The sequence below is a fragment of the Hypanus sabinus genome, chromosome 15 (genome assembly GCF_030144855.1).
Source record: "Hypanus sabinus isolate sHypSab1 chromosome 15, sHypSab1.hap1, whole genome shotgun sequence".
NCBI lineage: Eukaryota > Metazoa > Chordata > Chondrichthyes > Myliobatiformes > Dasyatidae > Hypanus > Hypanus sabinus.
The window spans coordinates 56,607,717-56,628,670 of NC_082720.1; the positions used below are offsets into that span (position 1 = coordinate 56,607,717).

At 43.3% G+C, this 20,954-nt stretch overlaps 1 protein-coding gene across 1 annotated transcript in view; it reads left to right on the top strand.

The window, feature by feature from the left end:
- The first annotated feature begins 222 nt into the window (after positions 1-222).
- The window catches only part of LOC132405242 (uncharacterized), a 156,870-nt gene continuing 136,138 nt past the window's right edge, over positions 223-20,954 (top strand). Inside the window, 1 exon segment of the mRNA XM_059989926.1 lies at positions 223-2,689. Within this exon segment, the coding sequence (XP_059845909.1) occupies positions 310-2,689 (2,380 nt within the window). The 5' untranslated portion in view covers positions 223-309.

Below are 20,954 nucleotides of genomic sequence, written 5' to 3' on the forward strand. Positions count from 1 at the left end.
ATATTTTGCGGGAACCTTCTAGCTTTAAGAACAGTCGATGCAATTATCGAATGGGACTGGTTGTGTCGCTGTGTACCAATACGAATCTGAAACGTACCTAAGGATCTATTGACCCGCCCACATCCCAGAAAATAAAGATCAGAAGGGATGTAATGCAGAGAGCTTTTCTGGAGAGAGACTAGGCAGAATAAATACTGTATTAGTCTTTAGAGAATACAGATATCTTCCTGCAATCATTTCGTGGTATGGCCACTTCTGTGGAATAATCGAGCAGAGGTCTGTTTCTGGGAAATATCTCTGTGCAGAACAATGGCGACTTCGGCGATCAAAAGCGACAGTGTTTTCAAGAACTATGCAATTCTGATTCTGGTATGTACACCGAATTTGGTTTTTGGGCATATTCGCTTTGCCATTAGCGAAGAATTGGAGAGTGGGGCTTTTGTCGGGAATATCGCTCAGGATTTAGGTTTGAGTGTACCGCAATTGGCCGGTAGTAAATTTGCACTAACCTCCGAAGACGGTGGACAATATATGGAGCTTAATTTGGAGAATGGAATATTATCTGTTCATGAAAGGATCGACAGGGAACATATATGTGGACACGCAAATGTGTGTATCATTCCTTTCAAAATTGTGCTGAAAAATCCTTTATCGGTTTATCGTGGGGAAGTGGAAATTCTGGATATAAATGATAATTCCCCGACCTTCCCCGAGAGTACCGTTGCTTTACAGATAGCGGAAGCAATTGCGCCGGGGGTACGTTTCCCTCTCGAGAGTGCGGAAGATTCAGATATTGGATTAAATACAGTCGCCGACTACACAATTAATTCCAGCGAATACTTTAGTTTAAGGACACAGAAAACCGAAGGCGAATTTATAACTGTCGAATTAGTCCTAGAGAAATCTTTAGACAGAGAGTTACAGTCATCCATTCGAATTGTCCTGACAGCGACTGATGCTGGGACTCCCCGACGCTCTGGCACAGCGGAGATTTTCATTACGGTTGTGGACATCAATGACAATCCACCTGTATTCGACCACAACGTTTACAAGAGCAGCTTAAGTGAAAACGTACCCTTGGGTACCTTCGTGATAAAAATCCAGGCTAATGATGTGGACGAAGGTTTGAATGCTGAGCTAACATATTCTTTCAGCAAGATAACTTCACCAAAACTACGCGAGTTGTTCAGTTTAGATTCCGACACAGGAGAGATTCGAGTTGAAGGAGAGCTAGATTTTGAGGAAGAAAGCAGTTATTATCTGAATGTTCAAGCTGTGGACCATGGATCACCTCCATTTATAGGACGCGCCAAAGTGTTTATTAACTTGGTTGATATAAATGACAATGCACCCGAAATAGAAGTGTCGTCAGCTGTGAGCAGAATTCCAGAAAATTCTCCGCCTGGTACTTTAATAACTTTTTTCAATGTTTTTGATCGAGATTCTGGAGAAAATGGTGAAGTGAAGTGCGAGATTCCAAAGAACGTCCCCTTTAGACTTCAAACATCGTCGAAGAATCATTATGAGTTGATTACTTGCGAACCATTGGACCGCGAAGTGGTGTCCGAGTATAAAATACCTGTCATAGCCTGGGACTTGGGTTCACCCTCACTGTCAAGCAATGCAATCATTCATGTTATAGTGTCAGATGTGAATGATAATGCGCCGCAATTTGCTGATCCTTCCTACAACGTATACGTGATGGAAAACAACGAGCCGGGCGCTTCTGTATTTGCGGTATCTGCTTCTGATCCTGACCTGGACCAGAATTCTTACGTTTCGTACTCCTTTCTCAACTTTATGCAAGACTTTCCACTGTCCAGTTCCCTCAGTATTAACTCCATGAACGGCACAATTTACGCGCTGCGCTCCTTTGACTACGAGAAATTTAAACACTTCCAGATCCACGTTCAAGCACGTGACGGTGGAGTGCCCCCGCTGAGCAGCACTGCTACAGTGAATGTGATCATTCTAGATCAGAATGACAATGCTCCGGAAATTGTTACAACTCCGGGACAGGAAGAATCCGATTTGATAGAGATCCTACCCCTGTCAGCTGGTCCAGGACACTTGGTCGCCAAGATATTGGCAACTGACGCAGATTCTGGACAGAACGCTCGGCTGTCCTATCAGGTACAGAGATCTACCGATCCTAGTTTATTCAATGTTGATAAAAATTCCGGTGAAGTCCGAACAACTCGCATTATTTTAGAGTCTGATTCCACCACGCAAACTCTGGTCATCTTGGTGAAAGACAATGGCCAACCGAGCCTCTCAACCACGGTTAGTATGCTCATTACAATTCTGGAAAATATTACTGAAAAGATTCCTGTAAGTAGCAATTTAGCGAAGAATACTGGGCATTTTCCTAATCCGATTACACTTCTGATCGTAATCTTCGGTTGCACATCCGTTCTGTTTCTTTTGATCATCATTCTCCTCATTGGCATCAAATGCATGCAGAACAGAAATATTAACCAAGAGTATAATTCTCCCAACTATTATAAACGTAGGCAGTTTCAAACTACGTTTAATCGAAGGTCTACATTGGAAGAAACTTTGCGCTATCCTGGAACGTGCCGGATAGGTCACGATTCAGCAGGGCAACATTACTCGGTTTCTCTGTCTCCAGAATCGATGAAGAGCGACTTCCTCTTTTTGAAGCCATGCGCTGCTCCCAAGACTCAAGGTTAATGCTAAGTTAAAATGACCCTGTTGCTGCAATCAATTAAAATTATTGGCGGTCACATTGGACATCCAATTAAATATTTAAGTAAATATTCCCTATGTGTGGTTCGATTTCGGAATGCTCAAAAATAAATGCTTCTATGACTGCCTCGCAGGTGTGCAAACCTGATATCTTATCAGCTAGAAAGGATTCCTCAGACCAATCACTGAATCTGTTTTCCAAATCCACTGTTCAGTGGCACAATCGATCTTGACACAACAATTTAATTATCCGACTCGAAGTATTAATATCTGAGCAAAAATGCATTATCGCATTGAAAGGCATTCGCCCTGTAGTGGTAAGAAATAATATTGGACATTATTTAATACAGATCTGGATTATGCTTCCAATTTGTTCAGCAAAATACAACTAACTGTTGGATTACTGTTTGAACGATAAAGGTGGAACTGTAATGTTATCCTATTGCGTATTTTTAAAATAATCGATGATGCAGTGATTCCTAAGTGTACAAACACATCAGATGAAAGGAGATCGCGGCTTAGTGGAATGTAGTCCTGACGAAGGGTCTCGGCCCGAAACGTCGACAGCGCTTCTCCATATAGATGCTGACTGGCCTGCTGTGTTGCACCAGCATTTTGAGTGTGTTGTTGTTTGAATTTCCAGCATCTGCAGATTTCCTCGTGTTTGTTCTTGTAATGTAGCTCCATGCGTTAGATTATAAAACACATTAAACATTGCTTTGCAACTCCTGACACATTTCAATGCATTATAGTGTGTAAGAATGATCGAAGTATCTAACTTGGCAATAAATCTAAACCGTTCAAAATCGAAGTTCCACTGAAAACACATATTGAAAAGGAGTCCTATATATACTACTTTCTGAGATACTTTTACAGTTTTGGATTTGTTGCCAGCGAATGTTTTGCGAATTCTAATCTGCTTTACAGCGTGTCCTTATTGCTGTTGAAATGTTTTATTTAAAAAAATCGTTTTGACTGGAACATATAATAGTGAAAATGATTAACTGGCTTGGATCTGAGTTCCTCCTGCGGAGGTTTTTGTTACCCAGTTTCCTAAGACTTCCTGAAATTTTTTTTTGTTTATCTATTTCAGTAATTTTATTATATCATGTGTGTTTTCATCGTCTGAGCGTCAATGCATGAAGCGATAATAAGTGTTGGTTCGTGTGCATGCTTTGGAGAGATAATTATATTTCTGTAATGTGCAAGCTATGAGCATAAATGGAAATTAATTAATCGCCTGCAGGATGATCTCTGACAATGCAGAAAGAAAGCATTGAATAAGCTTTATAATTTCTAGAATTTTACATATGCTAAACTGAGGATAACTTGAAGTAAACAATGCTTGAACATTGAAAACATGGGGATACTAACATGAACAGGTATATTGGCTCAAGATGTTATGCAGAACTAATTAAATGCCCAAGTAAACTAGTGCCCTAATGCCTTCTACCCGCACAATGTCCACATCCCTCCATTATTTGCACAACCATGTCTCAATCTAAGAGGCCTTTCAAACGCTCTATTATATTTACTACCTGTGGCAGTGCATCCCAGACAGGTATCACTGTCTCTTTGCAATACTAATAACCGCCCCGCACCTCTCCTTTGAATTTACCCCCTCCCATGTTCAAAGCATGTCTTCTAATATTATATATTTTGACCCTAGCAGATGACGACTCTGGACACTATCTAAGCCTGAAGGTATGAAATCTCTCACCGTTTTCCACCGCTGTGGAGCAGACAATCTAATTTTGTCCAACTGCTCCTTACAGCACATACTATTTAAGCCAAGCATCATTTTGCATACTGCCCAATGTATCCACATCCTCGCTATAATTACCTGAGAAGCGTTGAATGCAATACTCCAGGTATAGCCTTACTAATACTTTATAACCGTGCAACGTGACTTCTTAATTGTTGAACTCAAAGGATTGACTAATAAATGCAGGCATATTGTATGCCTCGTTTACCACCCTATGAATGTGCAGCCTCTTCCAGGGAACGATGGAATTGAAACCCTGCATCCCTCTGTAAATCAACGCCGTTATGGATTATTTCGTTACTTTTGTACTGTTCCTTTACATTCGATATTTCAAAGTGAATGACTCACAGTTTGTCTGAGAGAACACTACCTGGCATCTCTTAGCACATATACACAATGGGATATCGGATTGGAGTTATCTACAACATCCACAAACACAACAGGCTGCGAACCTTCCAACCCACACATCTTCGTTAACAATCATGTGTCACCTCCATTTATAACAGCGCCAGAGATTCCAGTATGGATGTCTGGAAACCGCCAAAATTACGAAATTCCAATGAACACAAGTCTTTCCGACCTCTACCTTCAGTTTTCTGCAGGTTAGCCATACCTATTCAAACAGACAAATCGCCATGTTTCGCATCCTTCCTAATTTTCTGGATTGAGCCTGCTGTGAGCGACCTTGTCAACGCATTACTCAAATGCATATAGCCAATGTCCTCAATTTTGCGTTGATCAGAAATTAAAACGGAGAGAAATATTCGCATTATTCTACTTTCAGGAGATTTATACTTCTTATCAGGGAATTTTTTGCCGACCAAACTACGCAGAAGCAAAACAGTTATGATTGATTTCGCGACTGAGAGGAATCAAGTATCATTGTGGACCACCTGTTATTTCTCATGATAACGAAGTAATACTTTGATCTTGTCCATGTCATTTTAGTTTTTCTGCTTTTGTTGGTGTCATTGTTAATTCAAATGAAGTTAGATCCTACCAGGTTAACAATATTTTATTCATCAACACGCCAAATATAAGAGCTGACTTCCTACGTGGAGCGGAGAATGAATGCACTTAATATTCAGACATGATTTGCCAACTATGGCATCAAAGAGAGTTCGCAAAGCTAATGTGACTTGGGACGAAAGGAGCCTTCTTGTTTTTATGTATATTCTAAAGGTTTCGTGCGGTTGACCACTATGATGAGGGTGAGTGTGACATAATTCAACGTTCAAAGTAAATTCATTATCAAAGTACCATATAAAATCCTTAGATTTATTTTCTTGCTGGTATACTTAATAATTGTAATAACCATAATAGAATCAATAAAAGACCCCATCAATAGGGCGACAACCAATGTGCAAAAGTCAACATACTGTGCAAATAGAAAAGGAAATAAAAATAAATAATACTGACACTACTACTACTAATAATAATAGTTATTATTAGAAATAAGTAACCAATGAATATAGAAAATATGAGATGAACTGTTATTGCTAGTGAGTCCATACGTTGTAGGAACAATACACTGATGGTGCAAGTGCAGTCTAAGGAAGTTTGCCCTCTGGTTCAATAGCCTGTTAATAACTGTTCCTGAACCTATCGCTGTGAGTCCTGAAGCTCCTGTTCCTTATTCTGGATGGCAGCAGTGAGAAGCAAACATGACTTGGAGGTGGCGGGGTGGGGAAGGGGGGAAGGGTGGGGGGGGTGGTAGTCCCTGATGGTAGATGCTGCTGTCCTGCGACAATCTCCGTGTAGATGTGTTTAGTGGTGTGGAGGGCTTCACCCGTGTTGGACCGGGCGGTGTCCACTACTTTACGTAGATTTTTAGTTCAAGCGCATTGGTGTTTTCAAACCAAGCGGTGATACAACCAGTAGGTATTCTCTCCCAACAGGTCTATAGGAATTTTTGATCATTTTAGATATCGTGCTAACCTTCTCAAAATTCTAAGTAAGTGGAGAGGCTGCCGTGTTTTCTTCAGAATTGTAATCACGTGGTTAAGTGTTGGGCTCATTGATTGCAACAAAGTGGGTTGACTTTCCTGAGCGCAAATAAGCTGTATTTGTCCGGACAGAGCGCAGGAAGCTACAGTTGCACTGTCAACAGCAGAGGGCGATATAGCCCAAACAAAGAGAGAAATTAGATTGGTTAAAATCTACATGGACAGTCAAGAAGATAGCAAGCGGCGAATAGTTGTTGAAGTATTTCCAGTACTGCGAATGTCTCAATACTAGAGAAGTTGTTCAATATATTTTTCACTTCAGTTTTTTTATTTCATTTTTTTTTTAAATTTCGCTTTCAGTTTTATATTTTTCAGTTCCGACCGGACCCAGAGTCAATAGTTCAAACAATATTAATTATCTTAAGTTAGGCATCAAGAAACGCCAGATTGAACTATTTCGCAAGTGCTAATATTAACCGTTTGCGCTGTCTGTTTCTATTTTACGCGCAATCCTGATAGAACTCTGGAACACTATAGAGTTTGGTCGTTCTTCCAACCACTCCAATGCAAAGAGGAAATGCGACACGCCACTTAACACATTTCTCTCTCTTTCCAGGAACATTGGTGTACAATAGGGAGAGAGGCAGATTTTGCGTGTTCAGTAAATTTGGAGGATGTATTTAGCGCATGGGAACAGTTATGTACTCGTAATATTTAATTTATTTACCAAATTAAAGGAACAGATGCATTTCTCTCTCCATTAATTCTGTCAGAATCCATTTTTATGGTAACGATAATGTAAGATAAATTTAGTTTATAGTCAATCTCATGTAATAATTATTCAGCTAATTTATAGCTGAACTGATCTGAACTTTTTAATTTCCCTGTCCTTTCACATTTCGTGCATTTGTGGTTTCGTTAAATTTCCACAACATTCCACAGTCCTCCAATGTCTCCACCGTATCATTTTTTTGAAGAATATAGTCTCTCTGCCCTCATTTACGCATAAAGCATATACGTTTGCGGAAGAGCCCTGGGTGTGGTAATCATAATCTAGATCAGTTATTCAATGTAAGATAATATACTGACAAAATGAGAGCTTCATTGGAATTGAGACGAAGTTGCCATGTATTTTAATTGGTAGTTCTGTTCTGCATAATATTACAAACGAATCCACACCATACCTTTGCATGACCTGGATGAAGCGAAGTTCCCAAGCCAGCAGCTGTTGATGTGTGATAATTCGCTTCAACGACTGTAGAAACAGCGAGAAGGAAAGATTTGACATGGAAAACTAAGCAGGTATGCTGGCACCAGACGTGGTCTTTCGGATGACAAATCGGTAGGAATTAAGCCTTATCCTGTATATACACACACGTCGTTGCAGCTGTGTAATATAGCCCAGATGGATGTGAAGTTTTTTTTCGACACGTAGATGAACTCAGCTGCAAAATATTCGACTTCCCTCTGAGGGCAAATGGGTTGACACTTGGCGCATTTGGAAACGTAGTACTTACTGTCTGGACCAGAACTTAGAATTTCTTTGTTTTGAAGCAAAATTTAGAGATAAATCTGATTGAAATTCGGATTCTAACGTTATTTGATAATTTACCAAATTTTTTGCAGCACCATCTTATTTTGGAGAGTTTATTTCACTTGTCCACTCTGAAAACATCAGATGGAGCTGGTTCTTGCCTACTTATCTTTTAAAGTGTAGATTTGAGATGGCAGTGTCAAACCGACAATTTTACTTTCCAGACTAACTTTTGTACGACGTGGCAGTTAATAGATTCGGATTCTGATTCCGAAATCACCCAGTGCCATGCCAAGATAACATCTGAAGTGTGTGTGTTCTGGTTCCTTCCGTCTGAGAGCAGCTTATTCTCAGCTACCTGAAGAATCTTTAAAATATGATGTCCAGTTGCTTTCTGTAATCTCCAGTATAAACTGGATTTTAGTTCAAATAACTTGTCTTATCTGAAAACTTGAGCGTATGCAAAGGCTTAATTGATAGTAGGTGGCAAGGTTTACAAAACCCAATAGAGAGACAACAATAAGTGATCAAAACACAATACTCCTCTGCTCACTTTGTGAAATGTTCGTAGGGCTGAGGTGCTGTAATTCAAGGGCAAAATTAAAGGGATATTCTCGTAGTCTTATTTAGTCAAAACGTGTGGCTAAGCAGTAATTACACAATCGCACTCTTCTATACTCACACTATTCATCCAGAGATTCGGACGAACAGTCCATAAATGTAGCTCCCCTGAAAATACTTAAAATTGCTTTTGTTTTGAAATTTATTTATTTATTTACAGATACACCTCGGAATAGGCCCAGATCTAACCAAAGCCTAATCAGTGAACAATTTACAATGACCAATTAACCTGACGGGCGCGTCTGGGAGGAAACTACAGAACCCAAAAGAAACGCACAAAGCTCACTGGGAGGCTTCACAGAGGAAGCAGGAATTGAACTCCGGCTATCGATACTTTGTGCTGTACTAGCTTCGCTCTATCCTCCACACTACCGAAGGGCGCATTCGGACTATTGTGAAAATTAGGTTTGCTTCTCTTATTCTGGTCGCATATTCAGCATTAAAGACACAAGTATCGGCTTTGGAATTAACTCTGCACTTACTGAAATACTGTAACCACGCTCAAAAGTTAAAATATCTATAAATATTCAATAATAATTTAATTTCCTTTCGCCAGAGCATCTCAGGTTACAGGAGTCTCCGCAGAACATTAGTTGCTGAATGGCGTTGGAATTTATTCGTGGAGGATTCGGGTAGGTCTTTCAACCGGAGTAACGCTTTGGAGGACTCTGGTGAATTTCGTCTTCATGCCGCACAGTGGCGCAGTGATGATTCCAGTTGCGTCACGACTCCAATGACCAATATTAATATTGAACTCTTGGTGCTGATGGAATGGAGTCTGCTGCTTCTCTAAAGCACATTTGTACCTAGATGTTGGTCCTTCCTGTTCTATGCCAAAGATATGTTAGTATCCTAGATCGTGGTTACTATACGACAAAGGAAATAGGTAAATCGGGCGTTGATCGATGAGTGGGATGGAGGCGTTGCAATAATTAAGAGAAGTGGAGATGTAACTAATACAACTTCCCTCTTTCGGGTGTCGATATCGTCCAAATAGCTCCCTCTTCTCGGTCTCCGACTCGGTAAGATTTTTCGGAGTCAGGTATTCCCTACGTTTTTATGCCATATACTCTGACCATTAACCGAGGGTTCGATGGTTGGGAACCCCTGTTCGGGGAAAACGCAGGAGATTAAAACTAAGAAGGAATTGGATGAGATATGATGAAATGATGGAGCAGACTCGATAGGGCAAATGGCATAATTCTGCTCCTGCATCGTATGGTCTCATGGTCTGTTAACCATATAACCATAACCATATAACAATTACAGCATGGAAACAGGCCATCTCGGCAGTTCTAGTCCGTGCCGACACTTACTCTCACCTAGTCCCACTGGCCCGTACTTAGACCATAACCCTCCATTCCCTTCCTGTCCATATATCTATCCAATTTTAAGTTATGCTACGCAATTTCTTGCAAATAAGGTAATGAAAAATATACCGGCTTGCAAGTTACCCAGGCACCGAAAAACAATTTCCCGATATGAATAGTGCACTTACGGGCAACTGACAGCGATACTTCTCATGTCCTCCTTTCTTTGGTATTTTAGATGGTAATGGCGCTTCCATCATTACATTAAAATTATTATATCACTGATAAGTATCTATTTGGTTGCAGAAACAAGAGCCCTGTGAATATTGTTATAGCAGTGAAGTCCTTTACTATTTCCATGATGGTAAAACCTTTTCTCCATTGTCCCAACTATATTTCCTTCAACCGCAGAGGGTGCGGTATTATGCATTAAGAGCCCTTGGGGTCAGATTGGTATTAATTTCCCATGAATCGCAACTTTCAGCTTAAGCTCAGTTCGACGTAAGTACAGTCTATTCGTCATGCTGATTTCGTTCAGTGGTTTTAATTATGTGTTATACAGCTTTAGTCGTAGAAAAGAATGCAACAGAACGACCGTCCATATTTCAAATACACCTTGAAACTGCATTTAGTGATGGATATACATACACCTAATTACCAATTAATAAATTTTTCGATATCTAATGAAGTGGTCACTATTGTTGTACATTCAGAGATGCTCTTCTGCACACCAGTGCTGTAACGTGTGGATATTTGAGTTACTGATATCTTCCTATCAGCTAGAGTCAGTCTGCCGGTTCTGCCACATCTTTCATTTTCTGAGGCGTATTCGGCCTTAGAGCTGTCACTCACTAGATTTTTTCCCCCTCGGCATTCTATTCCCTATGTGTGCTCAGCAGTTTTTGAGATGCTCAAATCACCCCGTATGGCACCAACAATCATTGTGTGGTAAAGGACAAACATCACATTTCCGCCCCATTCCGATGTTTGACGGAAACAACCACTGAATCTCTTCACCATGTCATTTTCGGTTGCACTTCCTTTTTCTTTCTCGTAATCATTGTTCTTCAGATTGGTATCAAGTGTAATCCGGCAAAAATATGAATGAACAGTTTAATCCTCCAGGCTGCTGTTTCCAATACGTTTGATTCCAGGCTTGCAATAGAGGGAATGTTACGTTATCCAGGACGTAGGGCCGGGACTCATAACACAGAACACAGAGCCGTGACCCCTCCTTGTTACTGGACGTAGGGCTGTAACTCGTTATAAAGAACACCAAAGACGAAACAGCCGGACCTACCTATCGAAGGCATGGACATGGACAGACAGTAGCAAACAGGGCGAGACACCAGACACAGGCAAGGCGAGGCTAGGCAAGGATCCAGGCAGGAAGGTGAAGGAACGGGATACAGACAGAGGGTTTGGACAGGAACAATACAGCAGCCCAAGGCTGAATCCTAAAGTTATTTATGAGGCCAGCCAAAACATGAATCAGCTGCATCAACAGAAGCTGGGAAAACCCGGAAAACCTGGAATAAGAAATTGGATAGGACCGCGAAGTGGAATAAAGATTTCACGGACCGGACCATGACAGTACCCCCCCCCCCCACACACACCAATGGGTGCCTCCTGGCGACCCAAAAGGCTTCCCCAGACTATGGACGATACGAGCGAGCGGGGGGTGGGGGGGGGGGAAGGTCATTGTTCAGGAGAGAGTATAGCTAGAGCTAAACAGTGGCTGTGTCGCTGGGTCCAAGTCTGGCTTGTCTGTTCTGTCATAATGGGGGGTATTGGGAGAGGACCCATATGCAAGACAGAGACACTGAAGTACCTGGAATAGGACTAGGCGTGAGAAGGAAGCAAGGGAAGTGGGGAAGAAAGGGACATTGGACGAGACAAGGACTCCGGACCTGGGCTATGACCTGACTAGGATAGGAACCAGGACTTGAAAACGGGAACTAGGAGCCTGGGCTTGGACTCTGAGCCAGAGACTGGCAAGGACCCAGAATCTGGGTCTTGACTCGGGCTCGAAGTCCAGAACCAGGCGACGACATGACGAGGTTACAGGACGAGGACGAGAGACTACTGGACGGGACAGAGGAACCTCAGCATAGGACAAGGGAATCCCAGAACAGAGCTGGGCAAGGCACTCCTGTGCTGGGCGAGGCATATGCACATGACTAGAACCCAGAGCCTTGGTCGAGGGAGAGACAACAGGACTGGATGTGAGACTCCTGAACAAGGGTACCCCAAAATAGGACGAGGAAATCCCAGCACCGGGCTGGGCAAGGTACTGCTGTGCTAGGCGAGGCACATGGACATAACGAGGACACAGAACCTACGGAGAGACAGGGACATGGAACACCGAGCCGGGACCCTTCCTTGGGTACAGGACGTACGGCCGGGACTCATGACACAGAACACCAAGTGCGGCGAGACAGTTCCCAACGCTAGGTAGCAGCATAACGGCCGGACTTACCTAGCGAAGGCGTGGACATGGACAGACAGTTCCAAACAGGGTGAGGTTCCAGAAACAATCAAGGCGAGGTAAGGCTCCAAACACAGGCAAGGCGAGGCGAGGCTAGGCTCTAAACACAGGCAGGGTGAGGCAAGGCAGTGCTCCAGACAGAGGTGTGGCGAGGGTAAGGCGAGGCAAGGCTCCAGACACAGGTAAGGCGAGGCAGTGCTCCAGACACAGGCAAGGCTAGGCTAGGCTAGGCTACAGACACAGGCAAGGCGAAGCGAGGCCAGGCAAAGCAAGACTCAAGACAAAGGAGCGGCGAGGCAATTCAAGGCGAGGCTCCAGACAGAGCCGAAGCGAGGCAAGGCAAGGCTCCAGGCAGAGGCGAGGCGAGGCAAGGCAAGGCTCTGGGCAGGAAGGTGACGAGACGCGATACAGACAGGGGGGTTGAACAGGAACAATCTAGCAGCCGAAGGCTGATCCTGAAGCTATTTCTGAGTCCAGCCCAGACAATAATCGGCTGCCTCAACAGAACTTGGGGAAAGCCGGAAAACCTGGAATAAGGTACCGGACCGTACTGCTAAGCGGAATGCGGATTTCACGGACCGGACCATGACAGTTCCTGGTAGTTCAGTGTCTATGTCTTGCATTTGGGTCTGCTCCCCCCATGACAAAGGGAGTCTCTACCCGGAGTCTTGGTTTTAATGGTGAATTCAGGAACGATGCTAGATTTAGAACTGATACTCCAAAGAACCATGGAACGAGGTTGCTCGTACACGAGTCGACCAACGAATTGGTAGATCCTAGTTGTGGTCACAGGATTTTTATACTGCATTTGCTCATGGAAAGCAGGTGTTTGTAATGAGTGGAACCTGGGAATTATTAGGAACCGAACGAGGTGATTGACGCCCATTTCCTGAGGAAAACGGTCAGGTGCCGGAAGAGAACATGACATATCGAGGAGCAGGTAGGGGAACAGATCCTGAAAAGGTGTAATAATAACAGAGCTGTCGTGATGGTAAATTTTCATTTCCCAAATATCGATTGGTTTCTCCCTAGAGCCAATGGTTTAGATAGGGTGTAGGTTGTTAGGTGTGTTCAGTAAGGCTTCTTGACACAGTATGTAGATACGCCTACAAGATGAGAGGCTGTATTTGATTTGGTATTGGGAATTGAACCTGGTCACCTGCCACACCTGTCAGTGGGAGAGCATTTTGGAGATAGTGATCATAATTCTATCTCCTTTACAATATAATTGGAGAGAGATAGGAACAGACAAGCTAGAAAAGCATCTAATTGGAGTGAGGTGAATTATGAGGACATCGTGCATGAAATTGAAGTTTTTAACTGGAAACTGATGTTCTCAGGAAAAGTTACGGAAGAAATGTGGCAAATATACAGGGGATATGTCTGTAGAGTTCTGTATAGGTACGCTCCGATGAGACATGGAAGCTCTGGCAAGGTACAGGAACCGTAGTTTACAAAGATTTTTAATAAATCCAGTTAAAAAGAAAAGAAAAGCTTACAAAGGATTCGGCTAGTTAGATAATGTTAGAGATCTGTAAGATTATAAGGCTAATTGGAAGAAGCATAAGAAAGAAATTAGGAGAGGCAGAATGGGGCAAAATTAAGGAAAACCCCAAGGCATTCTACAAGTATGTGAAGAGCAAGAGGTTAAACCGTTAATTTATAGGACCTATCAAGTGTGACAGTGGGAAAGTGTGTATGCAACCGGAGGAAATAGCAGAGGCACGTAATGAATACTTTAGTATTCACTATGGAAAAGGATCTTAGTGATTCCAGTGATGACTTGCAGCAGAATGAAAAGCTTGAGTATGTACATATTAAGAAAGAGGATGTGCTGAAGCTTTTGGGAACCATCAAGTTCGATATGTCGCCGGAACCGGACTAGATGTAAACCAGGCTACTACGGGAGGCAAGGGTGGAGACTGCTGAGCCTCTGATGATGATCTTTGCATTATCAATAGGGACAGGAGAGGTTCAGGAGGACTGGCGGGTTGCGGATGTTGTTCCTTTATTCAAGAAAGCGAGTAGAGTTAGCCCAGAAAATTCTAGACCAGTAAGTCTTACCTCAGTGGTTGGTAGGTTGATGGAGAAGATCCTGTGAGGCAGGATTTATGTAAATTTGGTGAGTTACAATATGACTAGGAATAGTCAACATGGCTTTGTCAAGGGCAGATCGTGCCTTACGAGCCTCATTGAATTTTTGGAGGATGTGACTAGACACACTGATGAAGGAAGAGCAATAGATGTAGTGTATATGAATTTCAGCAAGGTATTTGACAAGGTACCCCACGCAAGGCCTTTTGAGTAAGCAAGGAGACATGGGAGCTAAGGGTACAGTGCATTGTGAATCCAGAACTGGCTTGCCCACAGAAGGCAAAGAGTGATTGCAGACGGGTCATATTCTGCATGGAGGATGGTCACCGGTGGAGTGCATCAGGGGTCTGCTTTGGGATCCTTATTCTTCGTGATTTTAATAAATGTTCTGGATGAGGAAGTGGAAGGATGAGTTAGTAAGTTTATTGATGACACAAAGGCTGGAGGTGTTGTGGGTAGTCTGCAGAGCTGTCATTGTTTACAGCGGGACATTGATAGGATGCAAAACTGGGCTGAGAAGTGGCAGATGGTGTTCAACCCAAATAAATGTGGTGGTTCATTTTGTTAGGTGTAATATGATGGCAGAATATAACTTTAATGGTAAGACTCTTGGCAGTGTGGAGGATCTGAGAGATTTTGTGCTGCGATTCCTTAGGGCGCTCAGAGCAGCTGCGCTGGTTGAATCTGTAGTTAAGAAGTCGTATGGTGTACTAACTTTTATCAATCGTGGAACTGAATTTAGGAGACGAGCGGTAATGTTGCAGCTATATAGGACCCTGGTCAGATCCCATGTGGATTACGGGGCTCACTTTTGGTCGGCTCATTGCAGGAAGGATGTGGAAGCCATGGAAAAGGTGCAAAGGAGATCTACAAGGATGTTTCCTAGATTGGGGCGCATACCTTATCAAAATAGGTTGTGTGAACTCGGCCTTTTCTCATTGGAGCGAAGGAGAATGAAAAACCACCTGATAGAGGTGTATAAGATGTTGAGAGGCATTGATCGTGCGGATAGTCAGAGGCTTTTTCCCAAGGCTGAAATGATTGTCACAACAGGACACACGTTTAAGATGCTGGGGAAGAGGTACAGAGGAGATGTCAGGGGTATGTTTTTTACTCAGGGAGTGGTGAGTGCGTGGAATGGGCTGCCAGCAACGGTGGTGGAGGCGGAAACGATGGGGTCTTTTAAGAGACTTTTTAATAGGTACATGGAGCTTAGTAAAAAAGAAGGCAATAGGTAAGCCTAGCAATTTCTATGATAGGGATATGTTCAGCACACGACTTAGACTGGACTGGAACACGAAGCCTTGACTTGCACTGGACTGGAATATGAAACCTTGATTTGGACTGGACTAGAACACGAAGCCTTGACGTAGACTGGACTGCAACACGAAGCCTTGACTTAGACTGGACTGGAACACGAAACCTTGACTTGCACTGGACTGGAGCACGAAGCCATGTATTGGACTGGACTAGAACACGAAATACATGGCCGGGACCCCTCCTTGGATACAGTACTCTGTGTTCCATGTCTACCGGGTGTCCCGGCACCATGCCCTGTATCTAAGAAGGGGTCCTGGCTTTCCGATTAGTGCTCCAAGTTCCAGTCGAGTGTCAAGTCAGACCCAAGTTCTAATCGAATGTCGTCCGATCTAGTCCCGAGTCCTAGCCAAGATCCTTGTCCCAAGCGTCAGCCACGTTCTTAGTCCCGAGTCCTAGCCTAGACCCAGGTTCCGAGTGCCAGTCAAGACCCAGATTCCGAGTGCCAGTCAAGTCCCAGATTCCGAGTCCCTGACCAGTCTCGTGTTCGGGGTCCTTATCCAGGCTCCTAGTTCGAACTTCCTCGCTCAGATCCTGTGCTCCACGTCCTACCCCAGGCCCTGCGTCCCTTTCCAGTCCAGGGCTTATGTCCATGTCCAGCTGCGTTTTTATCCGGCGTATGCTTTGCTCTCTCCTGGATTTCCCTATAATCAATCCTTGCTTCCAGAATTCCCTTGCATTCTCGATAAGCTTTGTCCAGCTCCTAGTACTTCAGTGTCTGTTTCTTGCATTTGGGTCCACTCCCAACGCCCCTTTGCAGTACCTTTACGCATTTAAAAAGAACATCTTGTATTACAAGTACTCTGCTGTGATACATTGCCTAGATTTCGAAAATGCTTGTAATTGATTTCGAAACAATGGTGCATTGGACTCCCTATAATATCTTTGCGTTGTTCAGGTTTGCCATTATGATTCTAGGATGTACATTTTAGGATGACTTAGCTCTTCTATTGCCGAGGAATTGTATTTCGGATCATTTGTCGGGAATATCACTGAAGATTTGAAGTTAAATACATCGAAATTGTCCGCTGGTGTGTTTGGCTTCTACAAACTTTTGTATGTTTTTGTTTGACAAAGTTAGATATTAGGATTCTGTCTATTCGAGAAAGAATCGACAGGAAACTTCTTTGTGGACAATCGAATATGTGAGCTATTCCTTTTGATACTAGATAAACTCTCGGCAGTATATCACTGGGAAGTGGATATTATAGACTGAAATGGTTCATTCCCCCCTCCCCAACACCCACAATTCCGGTACAGCTCCGTTGAGTTACAGAGGAACTTAAAAAAAAACACACCAGGTGTACTCTTTCCACTCGAGAGCGCAGTTGCGGACATTAGAATGAATCCAGTCGCTGCTGACAGAATCAGTTACAAACAAGACTGTGGTATAACATCGCAGCGAACTGAGTGCAATTTCGTAAATGCATTCGCAGAAAGCATTGGGTGGAGAGCTGCAGTTAGGTTGTTAGTTGATCCTGTGATGCAATACCACAAACATTAAGCATAGCTCAAATTTTCATTACAGTGGTGGGCATTAACGATAGCTCATCAGTATTTGCTTATGAAATTTAAGCCGAAATACCAGGAAAAACGCACCCTAAGGTACATTGGTGCTGACCGCCAATACAGCATTTTAGACGAAGGACAGAATGCGGAAGTTTAAACTGATATTTATCAGTTTAAATACTCAGTCTGGGGAGATACAGGTAGAAGGAGAGTTAGATTTTGAAGAATTAATTAGTTATTATCTGAATGTCCTTGCTGTGGATCGCGTGCAGTTTATTCTCGAGAGGGAGGGCAAGATCCCAGATGTTGTGGTCCATGTAGGGACCAACGACGTGGGTAGGATGCGTGAGGGGGTCCTGCGTAGTGAGTTCAGGGAGTTAGGTGCGAAGGGGAAGGGCAGGACCTCCAGGGTAACAATCTCAGTATTGCTACCTGTGCCACGTGCGAGTGAAGCAGGGAACAGAAGGATTATACAGATTAATACGTGGCTGAGAGGATGGTGCAGGAGGGAAGGCTTCAGATTTTTAGATAATTGGGCTTTGTTCCAGGGAAGGTGGAATCTGTTCCGACGGGACGTTTTACACCTGAACTGGAGCGGTACTAACATTCTTGCAGGAAAGTTTGCTAGTGCTGCTAGGGGCATTTTAAACTAAATTTGCAGGGAGCAGTGATCCAGAATGTGAGAGAGGATAGCGAGGTGAAGAATAAAGGACAGGTGGGGACTACACGGTTCCGGAATATTAAGTGTGTAGTAGAGAATGGTGAGGCGGAACAAGTGATAAGGAGGACACATTTACAGAGGGCTGGTCTGACGGAACATGAAGTTAAATGTGCAGAAAGAATAAGTACGTTTAGGAAGGACAACAAAATTCAAGGGGCGGATAGCCCGATGGGAGTTCGGGGAGCTGGGTTAAGCACAATAGGCAGCTATTTAAACAGAGAGAGGACAAATGGGCTAAATATTATATATCTGAATGCACGAAGTGTCAGAAATAAGGCGGATGAGCTTGAAGCTCAGGTGCGAATCGGTAACTATAATGTTGTTGGGATAACCGAGACAATGCTGCAGAGATATCAGATCTCGGAAATGAATGTACAAGGGTATATGTGCTATCGTACGGACAGAAATGTGGGCAGAGTGGGTGGGCTGGCCCTGTTGGTGAGGAATGAAATTCATTCCTTTGCAAGGTGGGGGGGGGGCATAGGATCAGGAGAAGTAGAGTCTGTGTGGATAGAACTGAGGAACAGTAAGGGCAAAAAGACCCCAATGGGTGTTGTCTACAGGCCCCCAAACAACAGCATGGATATTGCGTGCAAGTTGAATAAGGAGTTAACATTGGCATGCGGCAAAGTTAATGTCGCAGTAGTATTGGGGGATTTCAACATGCAGGTGAACTGGGAGAATCAGTTTGGTGCTGCACCCCAGGATAGGGAGTTTATAGAGTGCCTACGGGATGCATTCTTGGAACAGCTTGTACGGGAGCCGACCAGGGACAAGGCTATTCTGGATTTAGTGTTGTGTAATGAACAGGATTTGATAAGCGATTTTGAAGTAAAGGAGCCATTAGGAGGTAGTGACCATAATATGATGTGTTTATCTGCAACTTGAGAAGGATAAGGGAAGATCGGAGGTGTCAGTGTTGCAGTTGAACAAAGGAGACTATGGAACCATGAGGGAGGAGCTGGCCAAAGTTAAATGGACGGATATCCTAGCAGAAAAGACAGAGGAACAGCAATAGCAGGTATTCTTGGGAATAATGCACAAGGCGCAATAGCAGTTCATCCCCCGGAGAAGGAAGGGGTCAGAAGGGGGAAAGGGCCCACAGTGGTTGACAAAGGAAGTCAGAGATTGCATAGCATTAAAAAAAAAGAAGTATGACAGAGCTAAGGTGAGTGGGAAGACAGGTGATTGGGAATTTTTTAAGGAACAACAGAACTTAACTAAAAAGGAAATGCGGGGAGAAAAAAGAGGTACGAACGCAAGCTAGCCTAGAATATAAAGGAGGATAGCAAATGCTTTTTTAGGTATGTGAAGAGAAAGAAGATAGTTAAGAACAATGCTGGGCCCTTGAAGAATGAATTGGGTGAAATTGTTATGGGAAACAGAGCAATGGCAGAAGAATTTATTAAGTACTTTAGATCTGTCTTCACTGGGGAACACACAGGCAATCTCCCAGATGTATGGATGGGCCAAAGACATAGGGTAACAGAGGAAATGAAACAGATTAACATTAGGAAGGAAACGGTGATGAGTAGACTGATAGCAATGAAGGCTAACTAATCCCCAGGTCCAGATGGTCTGCATCGTATTGAACTAAACGAGGTAGCTCTGGAAATTGCGGATGCATTGGTAATCATTTTCCAATGTTCCTTAGATTCAGGATCAGTTCCTGAGGATTGGAGAATGGCTAATGTTATCCCACTTTTTAAAAAAGGAGGGAGGGAGAAAACAGGGAATTAGCGTCCTGTTAGCCTAACATCAGTAGTTGGGAAGATGCTAGAGTCCATTATAAAAAATGAAATAGTGGCATATCTAGATAGCAGTGATAGGATTGGGCTGAGCCAGCATGGATTTACCAAGGGCAAATCATGCTTGACTAATCTATTAGAATGTTTCGAGGATGTAACCAGGAAGTTAGACAAGGGAGATCCAGTGGATGTAGTGTACCTCGATTTTCAGAGGACATTTGATAAGGTCCCACATAGGAGATTGGTGGGTAAAATCAGAGCTTATGGCATTGGCGAGAAGATATTGGCATGGATAGAAAACTGGTTGGCAGATAGAAAGCAAAGGGTAGCGGTGAATTGGTGTTTCTCGGAATGGCAGGTGGTGACTAGTGGGGTGCCACAGGGCTCGGTATTGGGACCACAGCTGTTTACGATTTACATCAACGATTTAGCTGAAGGCATTGAGAATAACATCAGCACGTTTGCTGATGATACTAAGCTGGGTGGCAGTGTGACATGTGATGAGGATGTTAGCAGAATTCAGGGTGACTTGGATCGGCTGGGTGAGTGGGCAGATACTTGGCAGATGATGTTTAATGTGAATAAGTGTGAGGTTATCCACTTTGGAAGTAAGAAGAGGAAGGCAGATTATTATCTGAACGGTGTAGAGTTAGGTAAGGGAGAAATACAAAGAGATCTAGGAGTCCTTGTTTATCAGTAACTGAATTTGAATGAGCAAGTGCAGCAGGCAGTGAAGAAGGCTAATGGAATGCTGGCTTTTATTACAAAGGGAATTGAGTACAAGAGCAAGGAAATCCTTTTGCATTTGTACAGGGCCTTGGAGAGACCACATCTGGAGTATTGTGTACAGTTTTGGTCTCCAGGGTTAAGGAAGGTCATCCTGGCTGTAGAGGAAGTGCAGCGTAGATTCACAAGGTTAATTCTTGGGATGTCTGGACTGTCTTACGCAGAGAGTTTAGAGAGACTGGGCTTGTTTAGAGAGATTGAGAGGGGATCTCATTGTAATGTATAAGATTATTAAGGGATTGGACAAGATAGAGGCAGGAAATATGTTCCAGCTGCTGGGAGAGTCCAGCACCAGAGGGCATGGTTTGAGAAAAAGGGGTAGGTCATATAGGACAGAGTTAAGGAAAAACTTCTTCTCCCAGAGAGTTGTGGGGGTGTGGAATGCACTGCCTCAGAAGGCATTGGC